Genomic DNA, 24,059 nt, shown 5'->3' on the forward strand with positions numbered 1-24,059 from the left:
TTTTCAAGCTGCGCTGTTGTTTTTCTTTTTTTTTTGTGAGCCCCCCATTCTGCCGGCGTTGACTGCGCTGCTGGCGTCGCTGCTGCTGCGGATGCTGCTGCGTCGGCTGTTGTAGTTGTGTGCGTTCGGTTCAGCGCGCATCTTTCATCCTCGTGGGTAAACACAAACACAAATACGCAAGGCAAAGCGCCTAGATTACACAATACCGCCGCCAGACGAGACCAATCTGCCCGCTCGTTCTCTCTCCCTCGCTCCTCCACTCTCTCGCTCTCGCGTACTGGCTTTTAAGTCTACACTAGGCTGCAAGAGTTGGGGCTACTTTAAAACTGAATCGAGTGTTAGATGCATGGGATAATGCGTAATCTGAACAACTACAACATCTTAATTTGTAGATATGTTTTTCATATATTTGAAATTTTTACCTAAAAGTAAGACATTAGTTACCTTTCGGATTGAAATAATACGATTGAACTTTCCTAAATCAAGGGAAAATCTGCTGCATAATAATGTGGAATAATGGAGACAGAATTATAGAATACATTACACGGCATTGAAGACACTGCATTTATACTATCAATTGCTGACTATCTATCTATCTACCTTTCTGTCTATCTATCTACCTATCTTACTGTCTTTCTATCTTACTATCTATCTATCTATCCATATACCTGTCTACCTATCTTTCTATCTATCTATCTATCTATCTATCTTTCTATCTATCTATCTATCTATCTATCTATCTATCTATCTATCTATCTAAATATCTTTCCGTGCATCTAGCTTTATATCGAACTGTCTATCTGTCTTTCTGACTTTTAATAGTCTTCAATGAAAGGAACTTCGAGTAATGGAAATTGAAATAAAATTCATAAGATACATATTATGTGTTATAGATTCTTCATTCAAAGCTTTAAAATTCATATTAATCAACGATGATTAAAAACGAGTTTTCAGCTACATATAAATTAATATTTATGTCTAAAATGTAAGATATAAACTAATGGGATTGTTCACTCAAACTGCCAAGAATACTTGTGCCTTATGCCGGCCAGTGTAAATTGCGGCAAATTTTAATTCTCTTCGTGAACCAGTTCTCAGCGATGCGATGGTGCACTGCTGTTGATCAGGAAATTGCATCACCGCTGAAAGGATTGCGGATTGCAAGGGAAATCCGAACAGCTGTCGCACTATCTCCCTTCCCCCTCTGACAATCCCCCCTCCCTTTTCCGCAACTGCTGTATGGGTATGGGTATTCTTTATTGTCTGGGCAGACAAGTGGCTTAAGGTACCGCCTGCATTGTGCTGCATGGATAATACATTACAATATTGCGCAATAGTTCTCTGGGGTCGAAGTGGCTTTGTCTGAACTCCGACAATGGATAGGCTGGCATCGGGAAATCCATTGATTGTAATTGCGGGGCGTTCACTATCGGAAATTACTTGAGGCCCCCAACTTCAAGATATTAGTGGATGAACATAATGCCTTAAATGCTGTAATGGTTTTGAAACTTTACTTTAACCATTTTTATTTAAGATAAATATAACATATTATCAAGGTAAAAATTTTTAACAATTTTTTAAGGCACAAACATAATTCCTTAAGAAGATTTTTACAGTTCGAGAACATTTTATAAATTCATATTTAGGTATTATTCTATTCTACTAATCCAGTCAGTTATTTCAAGTTTGAACAAGTGTCATATGGTCATAATTACATATACTTTATAACATTGAAAGATTCGAAATGTATATGATCTAATATAAACAATAGACTCGTTTTGTTATAAAGCTATAGGCAAATACTCTCAAACTATACAAATTCCTAAGTATTTTAATTATTATTTAGGATCCTTATTATTATTTAAATTTAGATATATTTAAAATACCTCTCTAACACACTATTTCCCATCCTATCTTTGCAGCTCAAATTGAGATAATTCCGTGCAAAGTCTGCGGCGACAAGTCATCCGGCGTGCACTACGGCGTGATCACCTGCGAGGGCTGCAAGGGGTTCTTCCGAAGGTCGCAGAGCTCCGTGGTGAACTACCAGTGTCCGCGCAACAAGCAATGTGTGGTGGACCGTGTTAATCGCAACCGCTGTCAATACTGTAGACTGCAAAAGTGCCTAAAACTGGGAATGAGTCGTGATGGTCTGTAAAAAGTGTTGAGCAGAGCACTCAGGCGAAATTTTTAGGGAGTTCAATTGGTTTTCATAAGTTTTCCATTTTTAGATAAAGTATATATTTATAATTCCCTTTATGGATCTCTTCCCAATTGAACTGCCTCATTATTCCCTGGGTGCCAGTGATCTTTGTCAGCACTACATTAATGTATTAATCCCGCCCCCTTGACCACACCCCCTTTGCAGCTGTAAAGTTCGGCAGGATGTCCAAGAAGCAGCGCGAGAAGGTCGAGGACGAGGTCCGCTTCCACAAGGCCCAGATGAGGGCCCAGAGTGACGCGGCACCAGACAGCTCCGTCTACGACACCCAGACGCCCTCGAGCAGCGACCAGCTGCATCACAACAACTACAACAGGTGCAGTATGACCGATATGAGAATGACCCCCCATATTGATTCGCCCCTGAACCACCGCCCCTGCCCCTGCCCCTGACCCCACGACCTTTGAACCGTTATCCACCTGGTGACCTCGCTCTTTATCTCCCTCCTCTCGTCTGCTCTTCTCTCCCCCGCCCGCCATCACCGATCCCGACCCGTAATGCCCTTCTTGTCACTCAGCTACAGCGGCGGCTACTCGAACAACGAGGTGGGCTACGGCAGTCCCTACGGATACTCGGCATCCGTGACGCCCCAGCAGACCATGCAGTACGACATCTCGGCGGACTACGTGGACAGCACCACCTACGAGCCGCGCAGTACAATAATCGATCCCGAATTTATTAGTCACGGTGAGTGGGGATGTATCTTCAGGGGATTACCCAAAAAGTGTGCTAAAAAGGATTGGTATTTACAAACCTTTCCTCTAGAATCCAAATATAAAAGTTATTTTAATAGTACAATACAATATAGTTACTGTTTTATAAAGAATGCTTATAAGTAACTTAACTTTACTCGAATGTGATTTATACTTATTTAAGTGTTCATAACTTCTTCTTTTTAAAGAAATATCGCTTAAACTAGTTCCATGGTAGTATTTTTAAAACAAGAAAAGAAAACTATAATAAAAAAGTATTAAAAATATGACCCCTCTAATAAATCTTATTATTTTAAATAGGCAAGTGACTTTTAATTGATTAACTTTTCAAATATTACAAAAATATTTACTCCCTATGATGTTGTGTTTTTAATTGCTTAACAAATTGGTCGAATATTTACCAATAGTAACTTAGCTTAAACAGACAGTTTTTCAGGAATTCTGTATATTCTCTTTTTAATTTCGGGTTGAAAACATAGTCAATACGAAGATATACCAAAATAAAAGTAAGGGGCGTACTGGTGAATGAAGCCTTTATTAATAACTTTTAAAGTTTTTTAAATCATCTATAATAATTTCTCTATATACCTCCTTAGCGGATGGCGATATCAACGATGTGCTGATCAAGACGCTGGCGGAGGCGCATGCCAACACAAATACCAAACTGGAAGCTGTGCACGACATGTTCCGAAAGCAGCCGGTAAGATTTTATCTACAAACCCCGAAAGTATACCTTGAATAAATACAAATTGCACTGTTTTTTGCTGTGTAGGATGTGTCGCGCATTCTCTACTACAAGAATCTGGGCCAAGAGGAACTTTGGCTGGACTGCGCCGAGAAGCTTACACAAATGATACAGAACATAATCGAATTTGCTAAGCTAATACCGGGATTCATGCGCCTGAGTCAGGACGATCAGGTGAGTGTCATATCTTTAAGCCCAATGAATAGGTTATTAATCCCCTGTTTATTCGCAGATATTACTGCTGAAGACGGGCTCCTTTGAGCTGGCGATTGTTCGCATGTCCAGACTGCTAGATCTCTCACAGAACGCGGTTCTCTACGGCGATGTGATGCTGCCCCAGGAGGCCTTCTACACATCCGACTCGGAGGAGATGCGTCTGGTGTCGCGCATCTTCCAAACGGCCAAGTCGATAGCCGAACTCAAACTGACTGAAACCGAACTGGCGCTGTATCAGAGCTTAGTGCTGCTCTGGCCAGGTGGGATTATCTTATTTCCTATATGATCTATCCATATCTAATATGTTTTGTCTCTAGAACGCAATGGAGTGCGTGGTAATACGGAAATACAGAGGCTTTTCAATCTAAGCATGAATGCGATTCGGCAGGAGCTGGAAACGAATCATGCGCCGCTCAAGGGCGATGTCACCGTGCTGGACACACTGCTGAACAACATACCCAATTTCCGGTAGGTTACTAGGAGGGATAATCACAGTGCTTTTCAAAAAAGTACCTAAAAAAATTAGTTAGATAACGATGTTAGATTCTACAAGAAATTCAGATTTGGAAAGATCTTACTGAAGAATAAGCTTTTCCATAACATCATCCACAACGCGCATACGAATTTCCGTAATTTTATATTACTAGAGATCTCCAATTTACCTTGGCAAATCAATTTAGTGTTATAAAAATTAAATGAGATTCAATCTTATGATAATCCTTAAAGTGAATTTTGCTATACTTTGATTCTTAGTTTCGGGAGGATAGCTTTATTTAAATAGAATTGGATTTTCCAATTTGTAACCTCTAAATAAATCTTATAAAAATACTGAAACGACAAATTTTTTATAAATATTATGTGTAATATTATAAATGTGATTTGGACAGTTCGTAAGTTCATACATTGGTTTCAATATTGAATACTGTCTTATTACATTTATAATATTACACATAATATTTATACAAAATTTGTCGTATCAGTATTTTTATAAGATTTATTTAGAGGTTACAAATTCGGAAAAAAATATACCTATATAAACTCATTAAAGCATTGATCATTACAATAAAATCCTTTAATTAGGGATATCTTTGGATATTATTCTTAGCAACCAAAAGATTGAGTAGAATACGAAATTTTTTATACATGCATAGGTAAAATCATTTTTTTAAAGCACTTGTTAGGAAGGTATCCTTATAAAAGCACATACTAATGACGAAACATTTTTTATAATTTTCCAGCGACATTTCCATCTTGCACATGGAATCGCTGAGCAAGTTCAAGCTGCAGCACCCGAACGTCGTATTCCCGGCGCTCTACAAGGAGCTGTTCTCGATAGATTCGCAGCAGGACCTGACATAACAAGAGCAGCAGCCGTTCCTGGAGACGACCGCGGACGACGTTGCCGAGGATGCGGCTGCCACCGGATGTGTCCTGCCGCCGGTGGCGCCCCCTGCCGGACAGCAGCAGCCAACGCTGCTCGAGGACTGAGGGCCGCAGGATGCGGCAACAATAATTATTTGCGTAAAAAACTGCACTGCACTGCGATTGCGATTGCTATCGCGAATGCAGCAGATACAAGAGAACTTTATCATGATTTAAGCTAGCATACAACCAAGGATGTGATCCTCGCCAAGGATTCACTTAAAAAAAAGAACTCTATCTATATACATATATATATTATATATGACAGAGCGGATGACGCAAAAAAAGGGAAGGGAAAATATTTCAAAAATATTGTTAACTCAGTTAAGACTTTTGCTTCGTAGAGAACCGAAACCGAAAACGTAACCGATTGCATTTCGAGCAAGGGGCATCAAAAACTCTGATTTTCGAGGTTATACTCTATACACCAGTATGTATATGTAACTTCCCAACTCTCATATCCAGACCCGAGCAAATCAGATTGACTAAGTACTTAAAACCAAGCGAAATTCTCTACACCGCATTCGCCAGAACCAGAACCCATGGGTCAACCATTAAAACTTTAGTTCGGTTAACGTTAAACCCCCATTTGAATCCCGATTCCGATCCCGCCTAGGTTGTCTTTGCCTTACGTTGTAACTAAAGTATGTGTATTATATATACTGCAGATGTATGTATAACTATGTCTTATCGGTTATATGCCCAACAACATTATTTCTTTGTAAACAACTAAATCGAATATCTCGGAAAATGTGTTCTTATAATTATATTGATTAATGCAATTACAATATATTTACAATTTACCGTTACGTTTTTACATTTTACATAAGACGAAGAGAAAGGAAACAGAGAGAAGAAGATTAAGGATTAGGAAGCAAAAAAGAAAGTTAAGGAGGTGAAGAAAGTAGCAGTTAAAGTGAGCGAGAAATCGAAAGAAAACCAGAAAATTTCAAGCAAGCACATAAAAGTATGCAATATTTTGTTTAAAAACAACTTTTTATTAGTTTCTTAAATATAACATAATTACGTACATACACACACGTATATATAGGACTATATATATCTATATATATATATATATATATATACATGATAGAAAAATCCCAATCCGGTTCCAAGGTTTAGTAAAAATAAAGTGAAATAAAACGAAAAACAAAAACTTTTGATATGAAATCCTACGCATAATTACAAACTTTTATTGTTTCTAAGACTTAAACTTAAATAAAATGAAAACCAAAACAGACTGACGGACCGACCCCGACAGCATGCCACGCCCCCTCCCCACGCCCCCATCCTTCGCAGATCCTGGCAGAAATTCAAATGGAGTTCAATACACAAATCGAGAAAAAATGGGAAAGAAATCTTCAGAAAAATAAAAAATATAAAGACAAGCAAACGGCAACTTTTTTGGTTGATACATTTAACTATATACAATTATATAACTGACTGACTATACAAAGACGTTACACACACACACACGCATACACACACACATACACGCATATACACACATGCTTACATTACATAAATTAGTTAAACTTAGAGTAAACGAAACAACAACAAACACATTGGATAGTAGGTGATAATTGGTGTGTCTTAAATAAACCCCGCCCCCTTCCCGCCCGCCCACTTGCTTAATGCCCAACGCACCCCCCCCCCCCAAAAAAAAACCCCACACTTTTACTAAATTTAAAGCTTAATCAAAACATTTTTTGGTAAATATTCAAGAGGAAATTTCAGCAGGCAGGCATAAATATTAATTAACTTTAATTATAGCAAGGAAAATTATAAATAAAATGTATACAACAAGAACTAAAAACAAATGAAATAAATTACATTTTGCAAATTCCACACAAAAAGAACAACATTATTTTGCAAATTCTCTGAAAATCCTTTCCCCCAAAACCAAGCGAGAAATATTTACACTAGCTTACATAGAACTGGGACGAGGACATGAATATTTCAATTGAAACAAAATGTATGTTAATGTAATCGATCGATTTGGACATATTTAAGTTCGACATTTTTGGCCTTACAAAACAAAAAACAAAAAGAAAGAAACCTAAAGTACTTTATATATATACAAACCATATATACAATATAGAGAATACAAAACTAGTTTTAATTTATACAAAGCAAGGGAGCAGCTTTCAAACTCAAAACAAAAATATCCCCAAAAACAAAACAAAAACTTTGTTAAAAATTACCCATAATAAAGAAAATTAATTAAATAAACCGACGACACAAAGTTAATCTATAATATAAATTGAAGTTAAGTTGGTTTGAGCGGTCGATGGCAAGAAAAACATAAATGTATCTTTAAATGATATATGTATTGTTAAATTTGTATGCTAAGTTTTTAGAGAGAGAAACGGTTAAATTTTTAAAGAATAACAGATGATCGCGAACTCGACAAGGTGTAAAATGAGTACATTTATATTTAAATTTAGCATATATACGGCATAAATATTATGTTACGATATTTACATTTATATAAAACAGAAAAACAAAAACAAGAGAAACCGACAAAAATCAGAAGTCCCATATTAAAAAGTGAAATAAAATGAACAGAAGCTATAAAACTGAAAGGGGAATTCTGGATCTAAAAAAAAAAAAACAGAAACCGAAAGAGGTAAACAATTAATTATACGAAACCAAAAAAAAACTTATAAAGAAGAGAAGGCAAATTATATATTATATATATGATTAAGTAGCATTAGGCCGACTGTTGCACATAAACACACACCTCACACACAGATACACACTCTCTCACAAACTCACACAGGCTAATGGGAAAAGCTGCGAGTGACAGTTACAAATTATCAAGTGCAAACAGGAGCTTTCTCACACACATTTGCATAAAATCATTCATTTTTTACGGTGCACAAAGAAGCAATACGAAAAGGCAGTCGAATAAAATAAGGGGTACAGTGAATATTGGCGAGAATGAATTATATAACTTAATACATTAAAATCATTTGATTAAGTTTGTTAAAACTATGTTTAATTTTAAAAATGGTTACTTTTTTATTGCCCAATTTAAAGTTACTAATCTGGAAATATAACAGAAAAATTGGAGTTATTTAGTATAATTTAAATATAATATAATATGATGCAATATTCCTAACAATTTTTAGATAAATTATAAAAAATTCGAAGTACAACTTTTACCTTATTTTTTTTTAAACAAGTAAATTTATTTTCTAACCCAATAATCACTGTACTTCTTAAGTGTTCAGAACTCTTTTCAAGAACATTATGACTTTCCCCAATCGTACAACGTGGCGTATGAGTAACATCCATTGGTCTGCAAATTTTGTTATTTATATTTGGGCAAGGTAGACTCAGAGCATGTTTAATTTCAAACAATACTATTCAGTTTTTTAATGCCAGGGCACGAACATAAATAAAACTGAAATCAACAGATAAACCAATATATTATTTGTGTATGTAGATCGGTTGTAAACAAATACAAAGTTGGAGGCACTCAAATGTTGTATAAAAACAGAGACAGAGTAAACATTAGCCATCAAACAGGAATAAAAGATATGTTACCACGTGCATAAAAAGGCTAGGAAATCATTTTTTTATAAACTATCACACACTCACACTCTCACAAAAACACAACACATCACTCACACACACACACGTGTAGCTTTAGTTTACTAGGTGAATTCGTTTTTATATATTTGTAAATTGTTTTTAGGTAAATCGAATTATATATACACACATATATATATATATGAATCTCGATACATATACACGCATATATATGGAACAGATTATATATATATTATGTCATTCTGCATTATGATTATTACGATTATTATGATTCAACACAGAACGCAGAAAAAGGCAAGCATCAAATGGTGAAACCAAGAAAATCCCAGAATATCCGACAAAAAAGTGCTGGAAATGCCTTTCAAGCCGCTATTGAAGATGCAGAGTTTGGCAAAGAGCCGAAGTAATTCAATTCATTCTTAACAATAAAATGTAATCTGAATTATACAAAACGAAACAAAAAAAAAACAACACCAAACCAAAAGAGAAAACAAAAGAAAATCATAAAGAAAACATTTTCAAAAGCGTTTACTTGGGAAATTCGATGGATGGCGGGTCAGGGGAGAAGACGACTTTTAATGGCCTTTATTATGACGATTTTCCAATTAAAAATTTTATTAATTGGCCAACGGCATTGTTCGATGCGCTTATAATCCACATTAATAAAACGTCAATCAGTTCGGATGGGAAGTGCAGGCATTGGCCATCAAAGACAGGAAATGTGTCGAGATATTCGCACGGAAGTGGACAAAGGGGCTACCCCCATTATAAAGTGGCTATAAATCAGCCAACTAAAATTTACTGGAAATGAACAGTAAGACATCTGGGGCTTACAAGTGGTATCAAGTAAGATTATCCGTTTTTTCAGCTTCTTTAAGTTTAATTTTAAGCCAACATGTCCGCATCTTTACTTGAACAAATCGAAAAGTTTTGCAGGATTAACAGGATGGAATTAAACATACTCTGGATATTTTCATTATTTGATGATTATAGTAAGGTTGTTAAACTTAATGGTAGGATATAAATTAATATTAGATATCTACACAGAGGGAAATATCCAAGAACATTGTTCTTGAATTGAGAACATTCGTTCTTCAAAACCGTGTAAGTACATTTTGGTATGAATGTTCTCAATATTAGAACGAAATGGTGAGAAGAGAAAAGTTAAATTGAGTTTATTTAACAACTTTTGATAAGTATACACTACTGACTGGACTAATAGTTTTTTTGTTGAGATATACCACCAATTCAACTTGATTCGAGCAAAATAAAAAGAAATTTCAATTTAAATATGTTGTTTTATTTTTAAGAACATTTTCAATTCAGATGAGAACGTTAGAATTTTCTCTGTGTACGTACGTACTTAGTAATAGGTATATTATATAAAATAATATTATATACCCACCTATATGTATATATAATTATAGACTGAATTTTGAACCATTCAATGAGAGAACGAACAGCATGTAAATAATATATACCTTAATTCAGAGACCTCAAATTGAAATGGTTGAAATATTGAATATTTGGTTAACTTTAAACCTAATTCCGAATTAAGGGCCATACAAATTTGGTTGGTATTTGCTTGAAAGAGATTTGTGCAGCACACTTGAATATGTAAATTCAATTTTGCATGATATTTAAATGGTTTTAAACAAGTTATTTACATTTCTTAAGACCGAAAACACACATAAGCACCAAGTTAAATAAGCCGGTGGTAAATAAATCAGGGGGACTAACCTCGTAAAGCTAACTCAAAGTCATTCTAGAGGAATGGTTACACAAATTCCCATGTTATTTAGGTCGATTGCAGTCAAGTGTATGCGATCATGGGGCCATGGAGGGAAAACCCGCTGGGCGGAGGAAAATGTCTCCAGAAGGCCAAAACATTGTGGTCGATTTGGGGACCCCAGTAAGCTGGATTTCTGCTAAGTACAGCAAACTTGTGGGGCCGAAACCGAAATGCTCAATCGTCTAACTCGCTTTTGATGGCCATAAATTAATGCACCCCCATGTTGGTCAATTGGCATCCTCAGTTTCTCAGTTCTCAGTCTCTGAGGCCATAAAAACGTGCTGCATACGAGAGTCGAGAATGTTGTATGTTGCTTTTCAATACGCAAGAACAGAGTGGCAACAACCACAACGACACCTGCGTGCCCCGTTAAAGGCAAATCCATGTTTTAGCCAAAGTAAAACTTTTGCACCACTAGCACCCCCCCTCGAAATCACACACACGTACGCATGTGGCCAGCACTAGATTTATGGCCACTTGTACATACATACATACTTAGAGGCAAGTTGCCGATTCCGATTTCCATTGCGATTCTTGTGGCAAGGTCACTTTTCATGATGTCAGCAGGGCAAATAGTTTGCCATGCAAGAAACACTCCAAGTTTATCCTTAAATCTTCGCAATTGATTCACCGGCAGATGGGAATCCCAGTTTCAAGGACGTCTAAGGAATTGCTGATGCTGCTGCGACAAAAGGTTGAATTTATCTACTTTATTCAGATCGTACTGGAATAGTTGGGCCAAGCACAAAATTGCTTTAATTTAAAGCTTGGATTTTAAGATCTTTATAAATATATTCATCAGTATAGGTGATTTTTAACTTTTTAAATGATTTTTGCTAGTTTTCCCTGTATAACACCCAAAATCATTTTAAAAGCTTAAACCTGAAACTGTAGGTTTGTTTGACACTTATGAAAAATAAAAGAGTTGTCACACAAGTTATTTAGACAGTTAGTATAATGTCTTTATATTTCCTTAAACAATCTTGAGACAAAAATCACTATGCTACCCAAGTATACCCATACCCATAATTTTAAAAATAAGTTGGTATAGTTGGTAATAACTAGTTCGATTAACCCAAAGGCACTATTAAATATATACCAACTATTACAAAAAAATCTATTATACAGACATAACAAATAGAGACATGTATAATACCTCTCCAAACAAAAATATTTGGTTTAATCAATTACGAGTCTGAAAATTCCTTAGATATATATGCTAAAATTAATTGGTGATTAACACCACTTATAGCCATAGCTACATAATAAAAACTTGTACTTGTTTAATTAAGGAAAAGCGTGTGAAAAGCGTTATATCAGCCTTCCTTCTTTCGAAACCTGATTCGTTTTCTGGTCAAAAGTAAGGCTTAATCCGAATCGAACTCTTTAATATGGTCATCAATTACAAATGGGTAAATGAAGCGGGAAACTCTGGCGGCTGCCGACTGGCGTATGCAAATGCATAATGCATACATAAATTTTCACTTTGCTTCCACTTTGATTTTCCCCAAGCATGTTTTTTATTTCATTTAGCACTGGTTTGGCTCTGCAATTTTAACGCGCTTCCGTCAATTAAACTTACGAGGCGTAACTGGTAAACTGGAAAATTGTGTCACACACAATAGTAAACCAACCAGCCGCCCAAAACCCACCCACCGGAATGGGGTGGTGGTCGGAAAAGTCGGGAAAACTCGGAAAAGGGGTGACTGGTGATGTTGCACATGAATGTTGCATGTTGCATGCTGCATGCTGCATGCATTCGCATATGCGGCGCTGATCGACATAGTTAAGTGAAAATTTATTGCGAAAGGAAGTGGGGAGACAACCTGGCCAGATGTATCGGTTTCCGGGGCTTTGGCTTTCGGTTGGATAATCCTTGGGCCGGCCAATCCATTCCGCAGTGAAAGGCCGCGGGCACAACAGGTTAAGCAAATTTGGCAGCGCCACTTTCGTTTGCATTGGCGGCCTCGCCCCTGGCCATCTCCAATATTCATCTTTGGTCAGGGTGCGAAAAGTTCGCCCTGGCCTTGTGCCAAATATTAAATATACATAAACATTTCAACTTGGCTTACACTTTTGCAGTTAAACTCAAAAGTTAAGAGAATATTAATATAATGCATAATGCTAGCCACGTCTTTAGTTGAAAAAGTAGAGTCGAACTTCTTGAAGCTCTATAAGTCGATAAAGTTATATTGACATTAGAAACACAGGTAAAATAAATTAACTACACTCAGAGAAGTATTCGACATTGGTCAATTTTTTTTATAAATTATAAAATGATTATAATTTATTTTAAATAAAGTTAAGTTGTTTTTTAAAAATAAAAAAATTCTTCTGCCAAAATTAAATTATTGTAACACTCTAAACTTACTAAATAAGCAATCTTATTCTAAAAAAAAAATCACCTTTGACTCAAAGTTTTAGAAATTTATGGCTACTTTTTTTTATAGGGATACTTTCAATATATTAAATATGTTTGGTAGTAACATATGAACTGCTTAACTAAAGGAATAATCTTTTAATAAAATGCTCTACAATACTTACTTGCCCAAGAAATAACCCAAAAACATCGCTATCCTGTGGCATAAATGAAAAATTACCTAAAATTAAATTGGAGGCCATGGTCCAATTATGGGAAAATTTTCCTGAAACATAAATACCGAGAGATTAGGTTATTTTGCTTTCTTTGCATATGTAGTAATTAAACAACAATTTTAAAAATATAACAGGGGGTCTCTGTATAAATTCAGTAATAAATATAGTTGAAGTACAAGGGTCTTAAAAATTCCATTCCATTCTATGATATGATATATGAAATATATGTTCATGAACTTGATGTCTTTTAACGGCTACAATGTTAACTATTTTTGTGAAGATTTAATAATACTATGTTGTTAAGCCTGTTATATATTTTTTATTTATTCGCCACTCTCGATCTTTCTTTGGCATATTAATAGAAAAGTCTTTTCAGCTGATGTTGCCATTAGCCACGCGAATGTGGTGCTAATGACCCCATGTCAACCAACAACCACATCGAATCGAGCCACTTTGTATGCAATTAATTTTGACCATTTTTTCGCAATTGCGCGATCATGCTGGAAAAGTGGCCCGAACCGGTCAAATGGCCCGATCAAATTTCTCGCTTTTTTTGATTATATCATCAAAATGTGTGTGTTAATTGCCCAACTTCTGGCGATGGAACCCCGCGAGGAGAAAACTTTCCTCCTCGATCATCAACAATTGCAGACCATGGAAGTGGGTATCAAAGTTATATCATGTCAGGCGGAACAGTGCAGAAAAAGCGGCCAAAACTAGTTGGATGTTAGATGAGCCCGTCGCCATCGAGGCGAAGACAATGACCAAGTGTCGTGCCGGTCTGGATTTGTCATTGTTATGCAATTGCGGCGTGCCAGTGAAACCAGTTGATTAGCTGGCTGAAATGGTAGAAATGGCCGAAATGGAGCGCTTCCTGCATTACATTCATGGCTATGGCTAAAGTACCTACGATTCGGGCCCAGCGGCCAGAATGGCCAATCAAATGGATTGCCATCGCGGTGCACATTTAAATTGCTATCAAATGCAGGTCGGTGCGGGTGCAGGTGCACTTCGAAAAAATTCGTTTAATTTGCATTTCAAGAATTTAAAAATAATTTAGATTTTAAATTACCAATCCAAAAAATGCAATAAAATCGAGTCTTTAATTAACATTTCAAAAATGTTCAAAAAACCTTACATTTCCAATATTTGAAAATAATAAAATCTTAATACCATCTTGATTCACGTTATTAGTTTAAAGTAGATTTTAAAATGTCATATTTTCTAAGTATTATTTTTTAACTGAGATATAAATAAATAAATGGTACTAACATAAGTTATCAAGTAGGTCTAAAATCTTGTTTTAATAAATTTCTTAGCATTTCTTTCAAGCTTAGATATAAATAGATAAATAGTATTAACATAAGTTAATAAGTAGGTCTAAGACTTAAGATCATCTTAAATATTACTGACATTATCGTTACTTTCCGACCTAGGTCCCTTTAACTATTTTTTAAATATGAAGTACCAATTTATTGTACAATACATACATATGTTATTCTTTTTCCATAGTAGCTGTCAGAATAAATAATAAAACATGCAGAAAATAAGTATTACCCACTTCTACATCTTTTTTAATATTTAATATTTGCAAAAGCCCCAAAATTACTAATAATTTCTTTTAATATGTGCAAATATCCTGGCTGACAAGTACTAAATGACGACTAACAAACCGATTAAATACCACCCAAATCACCTTAAAAAATAAATGGCAATTTAAAACGCTTAAGAGAAAAAGTATCTGAAAGATGCAATCAATCATAGGTTGAATCTTTCAGATACTTTTTCTCTTTGTGGAAGTGCGGTTGACACGACGACATATTTCAGCGCACAACTCAATTTGCGACAAATGAATGCGAGTCGAAATGCCTAACCAGGAAGCTGGCCAAATCCTTGCCACTGCCACTGCGGCAGCCACTGCAAGTGAAAACTGCCAAATGAAACTGAAAACTGCAACTGCAACTGCAAACGGCTGCCGGCGCCAGCACCCCTCCCCCTTTGGCCCGCCCCCTCATTTTCCGAACGCTGGAGGCGGGCAGACCGACATAATCGCTGCGTTTAACTCAGGCACAGGCTTCAATTACACGTGGGGCCCCATCTCACTTGCTCTCGCACTTTGCTTCGGAAAAGTATCTTCATGTTCGGCGGCTTTTCCACCGCCCCGGCGGATATAGCGAGTGCGAGCGAGAGGGGGACAGGCGGTACGAGAGCTTGTGGCTTTAGGCCTCAGTTTTTCTGGATGGCCGTTGTCGTCTAACTTTGCTGGTTACTGTGCGTTTGCTTTTTGGCTTTGTCTCGGTTTATTTGCGCCGTTTGTTTTCACTATCAAGTCAGGATAACTAGATACCCTACTAAATCACAATTTGCTGAAGTTAATGGAATTGTAATAAAAATTATATACCAATCTAACATAAATTTTAATTCAGTTGGTAAATATAATAAATACATTAAAAAAGCTAGAATGTTTTAACATTTTTACTAGACTAATAAAATTATTATAATCTCTACAAAAAATATAACATTTACTTGTAATCATATATAAATATTACTTAATTACTATCAAGTTTAATACTGCTATTTAAAGCGGTTTTACTTATTTTTCGTCTTGATGGCCTCACACAGAAAAAAACGTTCTCAATAACGTTCTTGTGATCTCTAAAGTCAGCCAAGATCAATCTTAAATTTTAAAAATTCGAGATGAAGTGATTTCAATATTATCTCGAAAAACAGAATTGGGATTACTTTCATCTTGCATTCAAAATTGTTTCAGCAGCTTCGTCTTGATATCAAGAACATTTCTCCTTGACTTAGTGGAAAGTTCAATGCTCAAATTGGGATCAATTGAGCTTGGCCTCTTTCGTTTCCAACTGTATATATGTATTGTAAAGGTTATTTGAATTTAAATGCTTTTTATTATTTTTTTTTAGTTATAGTTTTAAGTATTCTATAATACACTGCTAAGTTACAACAAATTGCTTTAAACAATTAAGCCCAATGAAAAAAGATAGCAAAATGTTTGGATTAGCCCATTGTTATTGTAATGACCTGACTTACTGCAGCGCCTTTGGCAAGTCGACCAGATCCGACTGATTTGGCCGACGGCAACTAACATGGCCACAAGTCCGAACCCGAGTTTTAGCCAAGACCCCGCCGACCGGCCACTTCCGCCGCCCCTCCGCCGGCTCCTGGGGCCAAGTTGATTATGTTTTTGTTTTTACTTCGTTTCCAACTCAGCAACTTCGTGTCACCGTCACCGCACTGTGGCTGCAAGTGCTGCCAAGGCGGCCGTCTGTGGCACGTTTCACTGTAGCTCATAACTTTTTTCTTCGCTTTTTGCCTCATATTTAAGCGGATGCAGGCGCCGCGTCCCAGAGCAATTCCATTTCTACGCCCGTCGACGATGGTTTGCCGAAATCCGCACTTTTAATCCAATTAAACAACAGCGAGCAGATAGCAAAAAATAAACAGAAAACGAGAAAAACATCGCGAATAACAATGCATTTGCCCCAAGGAGTAAGTGTTAATTACATTTTCGAAACGAGCAAACAATGAAGAGGCACGCGTAAACATTCAAAAAATACATATTTGTGTTGGCATGCAAAAAAAAAGGAGTCAATAAAAATAAATATTTAAATTTAAATCCAGCTTAGAAAGTCCCCAACATAATTCCGCGTTAAGTGCACGAAAAATATGCAAATAAAAAGCTTTCATTTCGGAACGAATTCATTGACTCCAATCCTCGGGAAATGAATAAAACAAGGCGGAAAAATAAAATGAAAATAACCACAAAAACTTAATTTGTTTTTTATGATCGCCAAATGTGGAAACATGAAAAGAACTCTCAAGTTGGCCATAAACGGTTAATTGAACGAAAATGTGCAACAAAGGGAAAGTCACATTTGTGAAATAGTAAAGGGACCAACAAAGTGAAAGGGACTTAATTTGTGATTGTGAAAAGGTCGGAAAATTGAGCAAATATTTTCCCAACCAAGTGATAAGCTTGTGGAAAATATGTCAATAAACTGCTTAGTAAATGAGTTAAATTTTTTTGATTTGGAAACATGTATAGACAACTTTAAAAAGACTTCGATTTAAAATTGGAGTTCTTTAATAATCTTTAAACTTTAACTGACAAGAAAAATCAACAACTCGAATTTGTAAATAGAATATTACTATTTTACGTCAAATTTTATATGTATACAATAGCTTAATATTTTAAGCTGTTATCTTAAAATAATCTTTTTCTGAAATGGTTATGTTAGGCCTTGTGACTAGACTATCGTTTATCTTTTTTAAACTCTAGCTATTAGCTAAAATTAGGCTTGAGGACTTTCAGTTTCTAATGGAGCAAATTTAGAAAAATACTTCTTTATTTTTGTCTCGACCAATTTGGAGTTGACCAGGCCCAAATGGTCCTTCCTGTGCGACTGACAGCCTCTGTCACGCCCACATAAGAAGGAATCTGAAGATGAATCGTTAGATCCGCCTGCCAATAATAATAAGCACAGGGAGATGAGCTCCTTGGATGCGTATTATTATGCTAATTGTATTGTTTGGATGTTTATGAGCTGTTTGGGGAAAAACAGGGGGCGATAACCTCTTTACGTTGGCGACCCAAACGTAATCTTTATACTTGTTTCCGTTGCAGGCATTAAGCTTTCTGTTCATCACATGCATGATGTTCGCACTGGCAAACGGCCATCCATCAAGCGACAAGCTGAAGTAAGTAACTGCCCACCAGCCACGCCCCTTTAACGACCACACTGGGAAATAATACGCAAGAAATATTAATAGGAATTATATGTTTTGCATTCAACGAAATACCTTTCTCTTAAGAACAACTGAATTAATAACAGAGATAAGCAAAATTAAAATTGAAAAAAGACTATGTTTTGAAATACCATTCTTTTTAAATAGATAAAATACTAAAATATTTATAGAAAATACTATAAATAAATACTAGTTTTTAATTATTTTATTTCTTTTATTTAATGCAAAGATGAAAAAACTAGAAATCTTGTTTTAAAATAAATGGTGTTTTTGGAACTAATGGATTTCTTTTATCAAATGCACTTCAAGTTAAAAATAACTACTTAAACGGAAAACTGAACTATTAGAAAAATACCAAAGGACCAAAAGAGTTCTTAAAGAACTATTGTAATATTTTTACCCTTGTTCATAGTGAAAAAAATTAAGTCTATTTATATGCAACATAAACATAAAAAGCAAGAAATTTAAAGATCATACAAATTAGCTGTCAATTTCTCCGAGTGCAACTGATAGACTCCCTTCCTTTGTTTTATATATTTTTTGCTGTGCAACAATGTTCATGGGCCATTCGACCATTTCCAGGATCCGAATACACGTGCCGGTGAAGCACCACACACATGTGCACACGAAGACGGTCATTAAGAAGGTCCCGCTGCCCATTCCGGTGCCGGTCAAGGAGCACCACCACGAGCCGAAGAAGCACCACAGCAGCCGGAGCCACCACCACCACCACCACAACCACGAGGACGACCAGGACGACGATTTCGAGGGCTACGAGTACCCCATCAAGGCCAAGCGGCGCACGCGGCATCCCTTTGTCTGAGCCACTGAGCCACTGAACCACCCACTCAACCACCCAACCACCCACTCAGCGGGTGGAAAATGAAATCAAATGAAATACAATTTACGCAGATTAAGACGAAAATAAACCAAAATACGAGGCAGCTTGAGTACGATACGTAAGGGAAGGCCAAGAAAAAAAAACAACACAATCCTGGGTCTGATTTGTCACTGTTTTTAGTGCGTAAGAGAAATACGTAAAAATAAAATAAAGAACCCTTAGATGTAAGAGGAACATTCCAGTGCAATAAAATAAACAAATATTATACTTAAGCACAATTTAAAGCCGGCGTCGAAAAGTTATTTCTTTGCTTTTGGGTTCAGTTTCATTCGCATTTCAGTCACGACAACGTTTTGGGAGGTAAACATGTGTTTGGGGCCTAAGTATTGGAATCTGAGTGGGTAGTAGGCTGTAGACATATGTTACTAGTTTACAACATCAAATAAACATTCAAATAACAAAGTTCATTATTTTCCTAAGAATATATGGTGTGCTTTAGTATAATTAACGACTAAAGGTAAGGAAATATCATAGTATTATAATATGAGGTCCTTTTTGCCGTCCGCATGTGATATATGGAAATTTAAATTTACATATATTTTTATATGAGCAGGTCTTAGAATTTGTAAAGCGGTTTTAATTTGCATAACTAAAAACTGTTTTAGAGACGGTAGCATTTCATAAAATATTTCATACGTGCATAAGTATTTTAGGAGTATTTTATTTTATGCTTTTTACTAAAATGTTTATTTTCGTATTCAGTTTAAAAAAATTAAAAAAATCATTTTGCAGTGCCTAAAAAAATGTTATAATAGAAACTGATTTTGTTTTTTGAAATACTTTGTTTTGAAGTACATTTTACCTCCTTGAGTCGGACAATAAAATATATATACAGCATATTTATACTGTCATATTATAGTCCTGAAATAAAAACTTTTGCGGCAGAAAAATCAGGGAAATTCCCATTTCCTGGGGACTCAGCCAGGAGATTTAAACTGATTGAATTGAACATTTCCAGCTGTTGCTGTTGCTGCTTTCCGTGATGTTGCTGCTGTTGCCGTTGATGTTGCTGCTGTCGCCGTGGTTCTGTGGCTGCCTCACCACCTGCACCTTCTGTGGGATATTTGTGCATAAATAAATGAGGCGAACGACATGCGAAACAGCAAAGTAAACCCAGTGCCGGGCTGTTTGTAATGATGTTGTGGCTCCAGTGAATCCACCTCCTCTGCCAAGAGGATTGTGGATGGAAAGGGAGGTCCTGGGACCAAACTAACGCCATGAAATATGCATGCTCAGCTGCGTCCCGCTCGCGTTTCTCTGTCCCGCTCTAACTTGGGGCGGCGAGGCGACGAACCGGAGCGGAGCGACAGCACGTGCTGGGGCGTCTAGTCAACAGCCAGGCTGAAAAGAATGTCAACAACTGCTCGCCTGTTGCCTGTTACCCCCAGTCAGCACTGGAAAAAAGGATCATCCAATTAAACTTCTTAAAATCATTCAATAATCATTACTACACCTAGGAAAAAAAATGCTAAAATCAAGTACAAACAGCCTGGATCTATGAACAATTTCATGCTTACCATTTAAGAGCGTTCAAGCTGAAAAAGTTCTCACATTGAGCACATTTTGGATTTAAATATCTGTCAACTCTAATAACTATTCTCAACTGTTTATTTTGAAGATGCTCGCTATTTTAGGCTCATAAATTCATGTTTGAAAGCTGCATTTTGTTTTCGGGATCTGCATTTTCCATGCTTAGAGAAGTTTTGACACCGAAAATAAAGTATCAAGCACAAAATACTTTTTTTTAGAGCAAGGTAAACCTACTTTCATTTTCGATAACTTAACGGCCATATGAAATTTACTTAAGATTTGACTAAATTAATGTATTAAATTTAAGAAGTTAACATACAGCAAGTCTGTTAACATGTAAATTTGTTTTGATTTTATGTTCAAATTCATTAAATGTGGAGCTGTTTAATTTAAATAAATTAAGAAGTTCAATCAAAAGTTAAGCAAGTGTCATAAAGCTATAATAATGTGTCATAAGGCCATAAATTAGTGTCATGACCCATAATACAAAATAAATAAGTTTAAAGCTTTATTTAAAATATTGTTATTTAATTAAAAACATTTAAATGTATTCAGTGGCACACTAAATTCCACAATATTTTAACAAAATTCTACAAATATTTAACATATTATTTTACTAACAACTTATATATATAGTTTTTTAGGGATTTCAGGAAATGGATTTTGGCACAGATCCTTTCTGGTCTTAAACTTAAAGCACATTACCATGAGACAAAATTCCACATGCTTAAATGAAGTTAAAATACACAGATCTAGAAATTAAAAGAAAAATCTATTTTATTTTCCTTTTTTCTTATCCCCTCATTTTATTTAAATTTACATACGTAGCTCCTTGTTTTTCTGAATGTATACCGAGTTTTCCTTTCGCCTGAGCAAACATGCCCGGGGCGGCAGCTGTTGATGGCTCATTTTCCACGACTTTAGCGCCACTCAAGTGGCAGCCACTCAAAGCCGAGGCGAAAGCTTAAGCAGCAACAAAACCGGCAACAAAACCGGCAACAAAGGCGGCCAACGCAAACGCCACTCGTCATGTAGAGCCACTCAATTTACGCAGCACTCAGCGGCTCTGTATGAGATCAGCGGGCCAATCGGCCTGGCGGGGGGTCTAATTAATACGACCACCCACCTCCGGCCACCCAACCACACCCACTATCAACCCACCCACCACCCACTAACCACCTGCTGGCGAGGCACACTTAAGAATGGGTGTTGTGCGAATGGAAAGGAAACAGAAACTTAATCACCAGCGGGAAAAAAAAGCAAGTCGATAAAGCAGTGTACACTGCATGCTGTTAATTACCAGAGACTGAGCCTCTGTTAGCTGCCAGCCTCTGTTAAGTGATCTCTTTTAACATTTACAGAAGACAGTCACTTTAAAGCTTTTATGAAAGAAATCTTTATAACTACTATATATAATATAAGAAATGTGTTTATCATTTATTGCTTTATTTTTATTTTTTCTGCTTATAACAAGAAAACCTATATGTTAGTATTTCAATGTATATGCGAGGATCAGAATAATAAAATGAGCAACAAAACACATAAATTCAATTAATTATGATAGTTCAATTGAATCACATAATATATTTTACAATTTATGGCACCGTATATTCATTAGTTATTTATTTTAAGTCAAAATAAAACTAAATAAAGAAATAAAACATATTTTTGCGAAATATGAATATAAATATAATTTAGAAAAGTAAATGAGCTTTATCCACACATTTTGATCAAAAATCTTAATAAATATATTGGATGAATTCTTAAGTTGCATATTTCACATTTTCAGGAAAAAAACATAATAATACTCTTGGTAAGATTTAAAAAAGTTATAGTTGGTTTTCCAATTCTCTGATTTTTATTAGGATTAATAAGAAATTTATCTGTTATATATACTTGAATATACTTTTTGAAACAAATATATTAATTATTTAATAATATACACTTTGAGTGACAGGAGGTTGAATCTGTGTGAATAAAAAAGCGTGGCAAATCAATGGAATCCAGTTTAGCCCAGGATCTTCAACCTTGTTTAGGGAACAAAAGGCAAACTCCTGAAAATTTTTTGGTGTGAAGCCCATATATTTACTTAGCTCTTCGTGTGGCTGCGTTTGCTCCGCCAGTTGTTGTTGTTTGATTTGGGCGCTTCTATTTGATTAGGCCTCCTAAGCGACCTACGTGCTTGGGTTAATTTGTGGCCCCAAGTGTTGGCCCAGGGTGCGAAAGTCATTGTTAGTGGGTGTGTATACACATATATATACAAATGTGTGCCTATCTGCGCTGATGTTTGTGTTTGCGGTGACAGCAAATAAATCGCACGCATGTGCTCGACGCCCAGCCATCCACTAAAAAAAATTGCACTCGAAAAAGACACTCTCAATTTCCCCTAAGAAACCTTTAACATAAATTTCTACAAGTACAAATTTTTTATATTGTTATTTTAAAGCTCCGTTTAAAGACTATATTTTAACTAAACTACTTAACATCTATCGATTTGAGTACAAACATAAGTCCTTATAAATAAGATACTGCTTATTCTAAAATGCTATATATATACTTAGAAGGACTTTTTTTAAATAAACTTTTCCTAAACTTTGACAATTATTTTTCTAAGTGCAACAAACAAACAATACCACAAGCACAAAAATTGTGCATAGCACGCATAACAATGAGAGAACATTTCGAGTTCGGGGTGCCATGGTGAATGGAAATGGGCCTAGACAAACTACTTTTCGGCTACTTAGTGATAAATATGCTGGCTAATCGAATGGGAACTAGATTTGCGGATTAGCCTGAACACGAAGTTCGTTGGCCAAGTTACAAATCCTCTGACTAATTTCCATTTATCGCCATCGACACAAAGTGGGAGGATTTATCTTAGGTCTTGGGATGAAGCATTTGATGAATGCTTACATTAAATTAATTTGGTAATGGTTAGATTAAATTATATATCTTAGGATGGGTGTAACAATAAAAATAATATAATGAAAAATACAAAAATAAATAAAAAATCCACACAGAATTTCTAAAGTCTAAAATTTATAAAAGCTAAGCTTAAAATGTATTTAAATGTCAATTTATTAATCAAATAATTCTTAATAAAAAACTAAAGAAAATAAAGATGCAACAAAAATATCTATAAAAATCCTAGACTCTCCAATTATATAAAAGTTTGGACTAAAATGTATTTAAATGTCAATTTAAAGATCAAATAAAAATAAACGCTCAAAGATGTTTGCGTTCAAGGCCATCAATAAGGGGTCATTCATCGCTACCCTTTTACTTTTTCAACGCAATGAAAACAAAAATCAATTTTATTATGCCTGGATTAGGCCAACGCACCCCAGGGTATACATCATTCCACAAACCTTCCCCACCAACCATAATTTTCTAGTTGGTCAAAAAATAAAGCAGCAGCTTGGTCCAAAAGGACATTTGTCTCGAGTGGCCGGCCATCACTGGAATCCCCATAACCCCATCTCCCTGGTCATTTTTGAAATACAAACATAAAAGATACAGATTTGCTGACTTCAGAGCATAAAGCAAGGCAAACATAGTCAACATAAACAGATTGTTAAATATAGTTTATGCCT

The 24,059-nt window shown here is 35.8% G+C and overlaps 2 protein-coding genes across 5 annotated transcripts in view; both read left to right on the plus strand.

The window, feature by feature from the left end:
* The window catches only part of Hr3 (Hormone receptor 3), a 39,382-nt gene extending 31,442 nt beyond the window's left edge, over positions 1-7,940 (plus strand). For 3 of the 4 annotated variants that reach the window (XM_036813483.3, XM_017074614.4, XM_017074615.4), the window contains exons 2-9: positions 1,923-2,150; positions 2,369-2,537; positions 2,739-2,908; positions 3,531-3,634; positions 3,707-3,853; positions 3,912-4,155; positions 4,213-4,363; positions 5,134-7,940. In XM_036813483.3, the coding sequence (XP_036669378.2) occupies positions 1,923-2,150; positions 2,369-2,537; positions 2,739-2,908; positions 3,531-3,634; positions 3,707-3,853; positions 3,912-4,155; positions 4,213-4,363; positions 5,134-5,254 (1,334 nt within the window). In that variant the 3' untranslated portion in view covers positions 5,255-7,940. The remainder of the gene's footprint in view (positions 1-1,922; positions 2,151-2,368; positions 2,538-2,738; positions 2,909-3,530; positions 3,635-3,706; positions 3,854-3,911; positions 4,156-4,212; positions 4,364-5,133) is intronic. The other variant, XM_065863207.2, reaches the window with a different exon arrangement.
* Positions 7,941-16,620: 8,680 nt separating this feature from the next.
* LOC108008987 (uncharacterized) lies at positions 16,621-19,154 on the plus strand. Its single transcript, XM_017072930.4, has 3 exons — positions 16,621-16,778; positions 17,914-17,987; positions 18,618-19,154. Exons 1-3 carry the CDS (start codon positions 16,761-16,763, stop codon positions 18,856-18,858), a joined length of 333 nt encoding a protein of 110 aa, XP_016928419.1. The 5' UTR covers positions 16,621-16,760; the 3' UTR covers positions 18,859-19,154.
* The last annotated feature ends 4,905 nt before the right edge of the window (positions 19,155-24,059 follow it).

The sequence above is a fragment of the Drosophila suzukii genome, chromosome 2R, assembly GCF_043229965.1.
Source record: "Drosophila suzukii chromosome 2R, CBGP_Dsuzu_IsoJpt1.0, whole genome shotgun sequence".
NCBI lineage: Eukaryota > Metazoa > Arthropoda > Insecta > Diptera > Drosophilidae > Drosophila > Drosophila suzukii.

What these genes read in the sequence shown, in the direction of transcription:
- LOC108008987 (XM_017072930.4), top strand. An exon ending in CCATCAAGCGACAAGCTGAA is followed by an intron (nt 17,988 to 18,617) that starts GTAAGTAACTGC and finishes GACCATTTCCAG; the next exon opens with GATCCGAATACACGTGCCGG.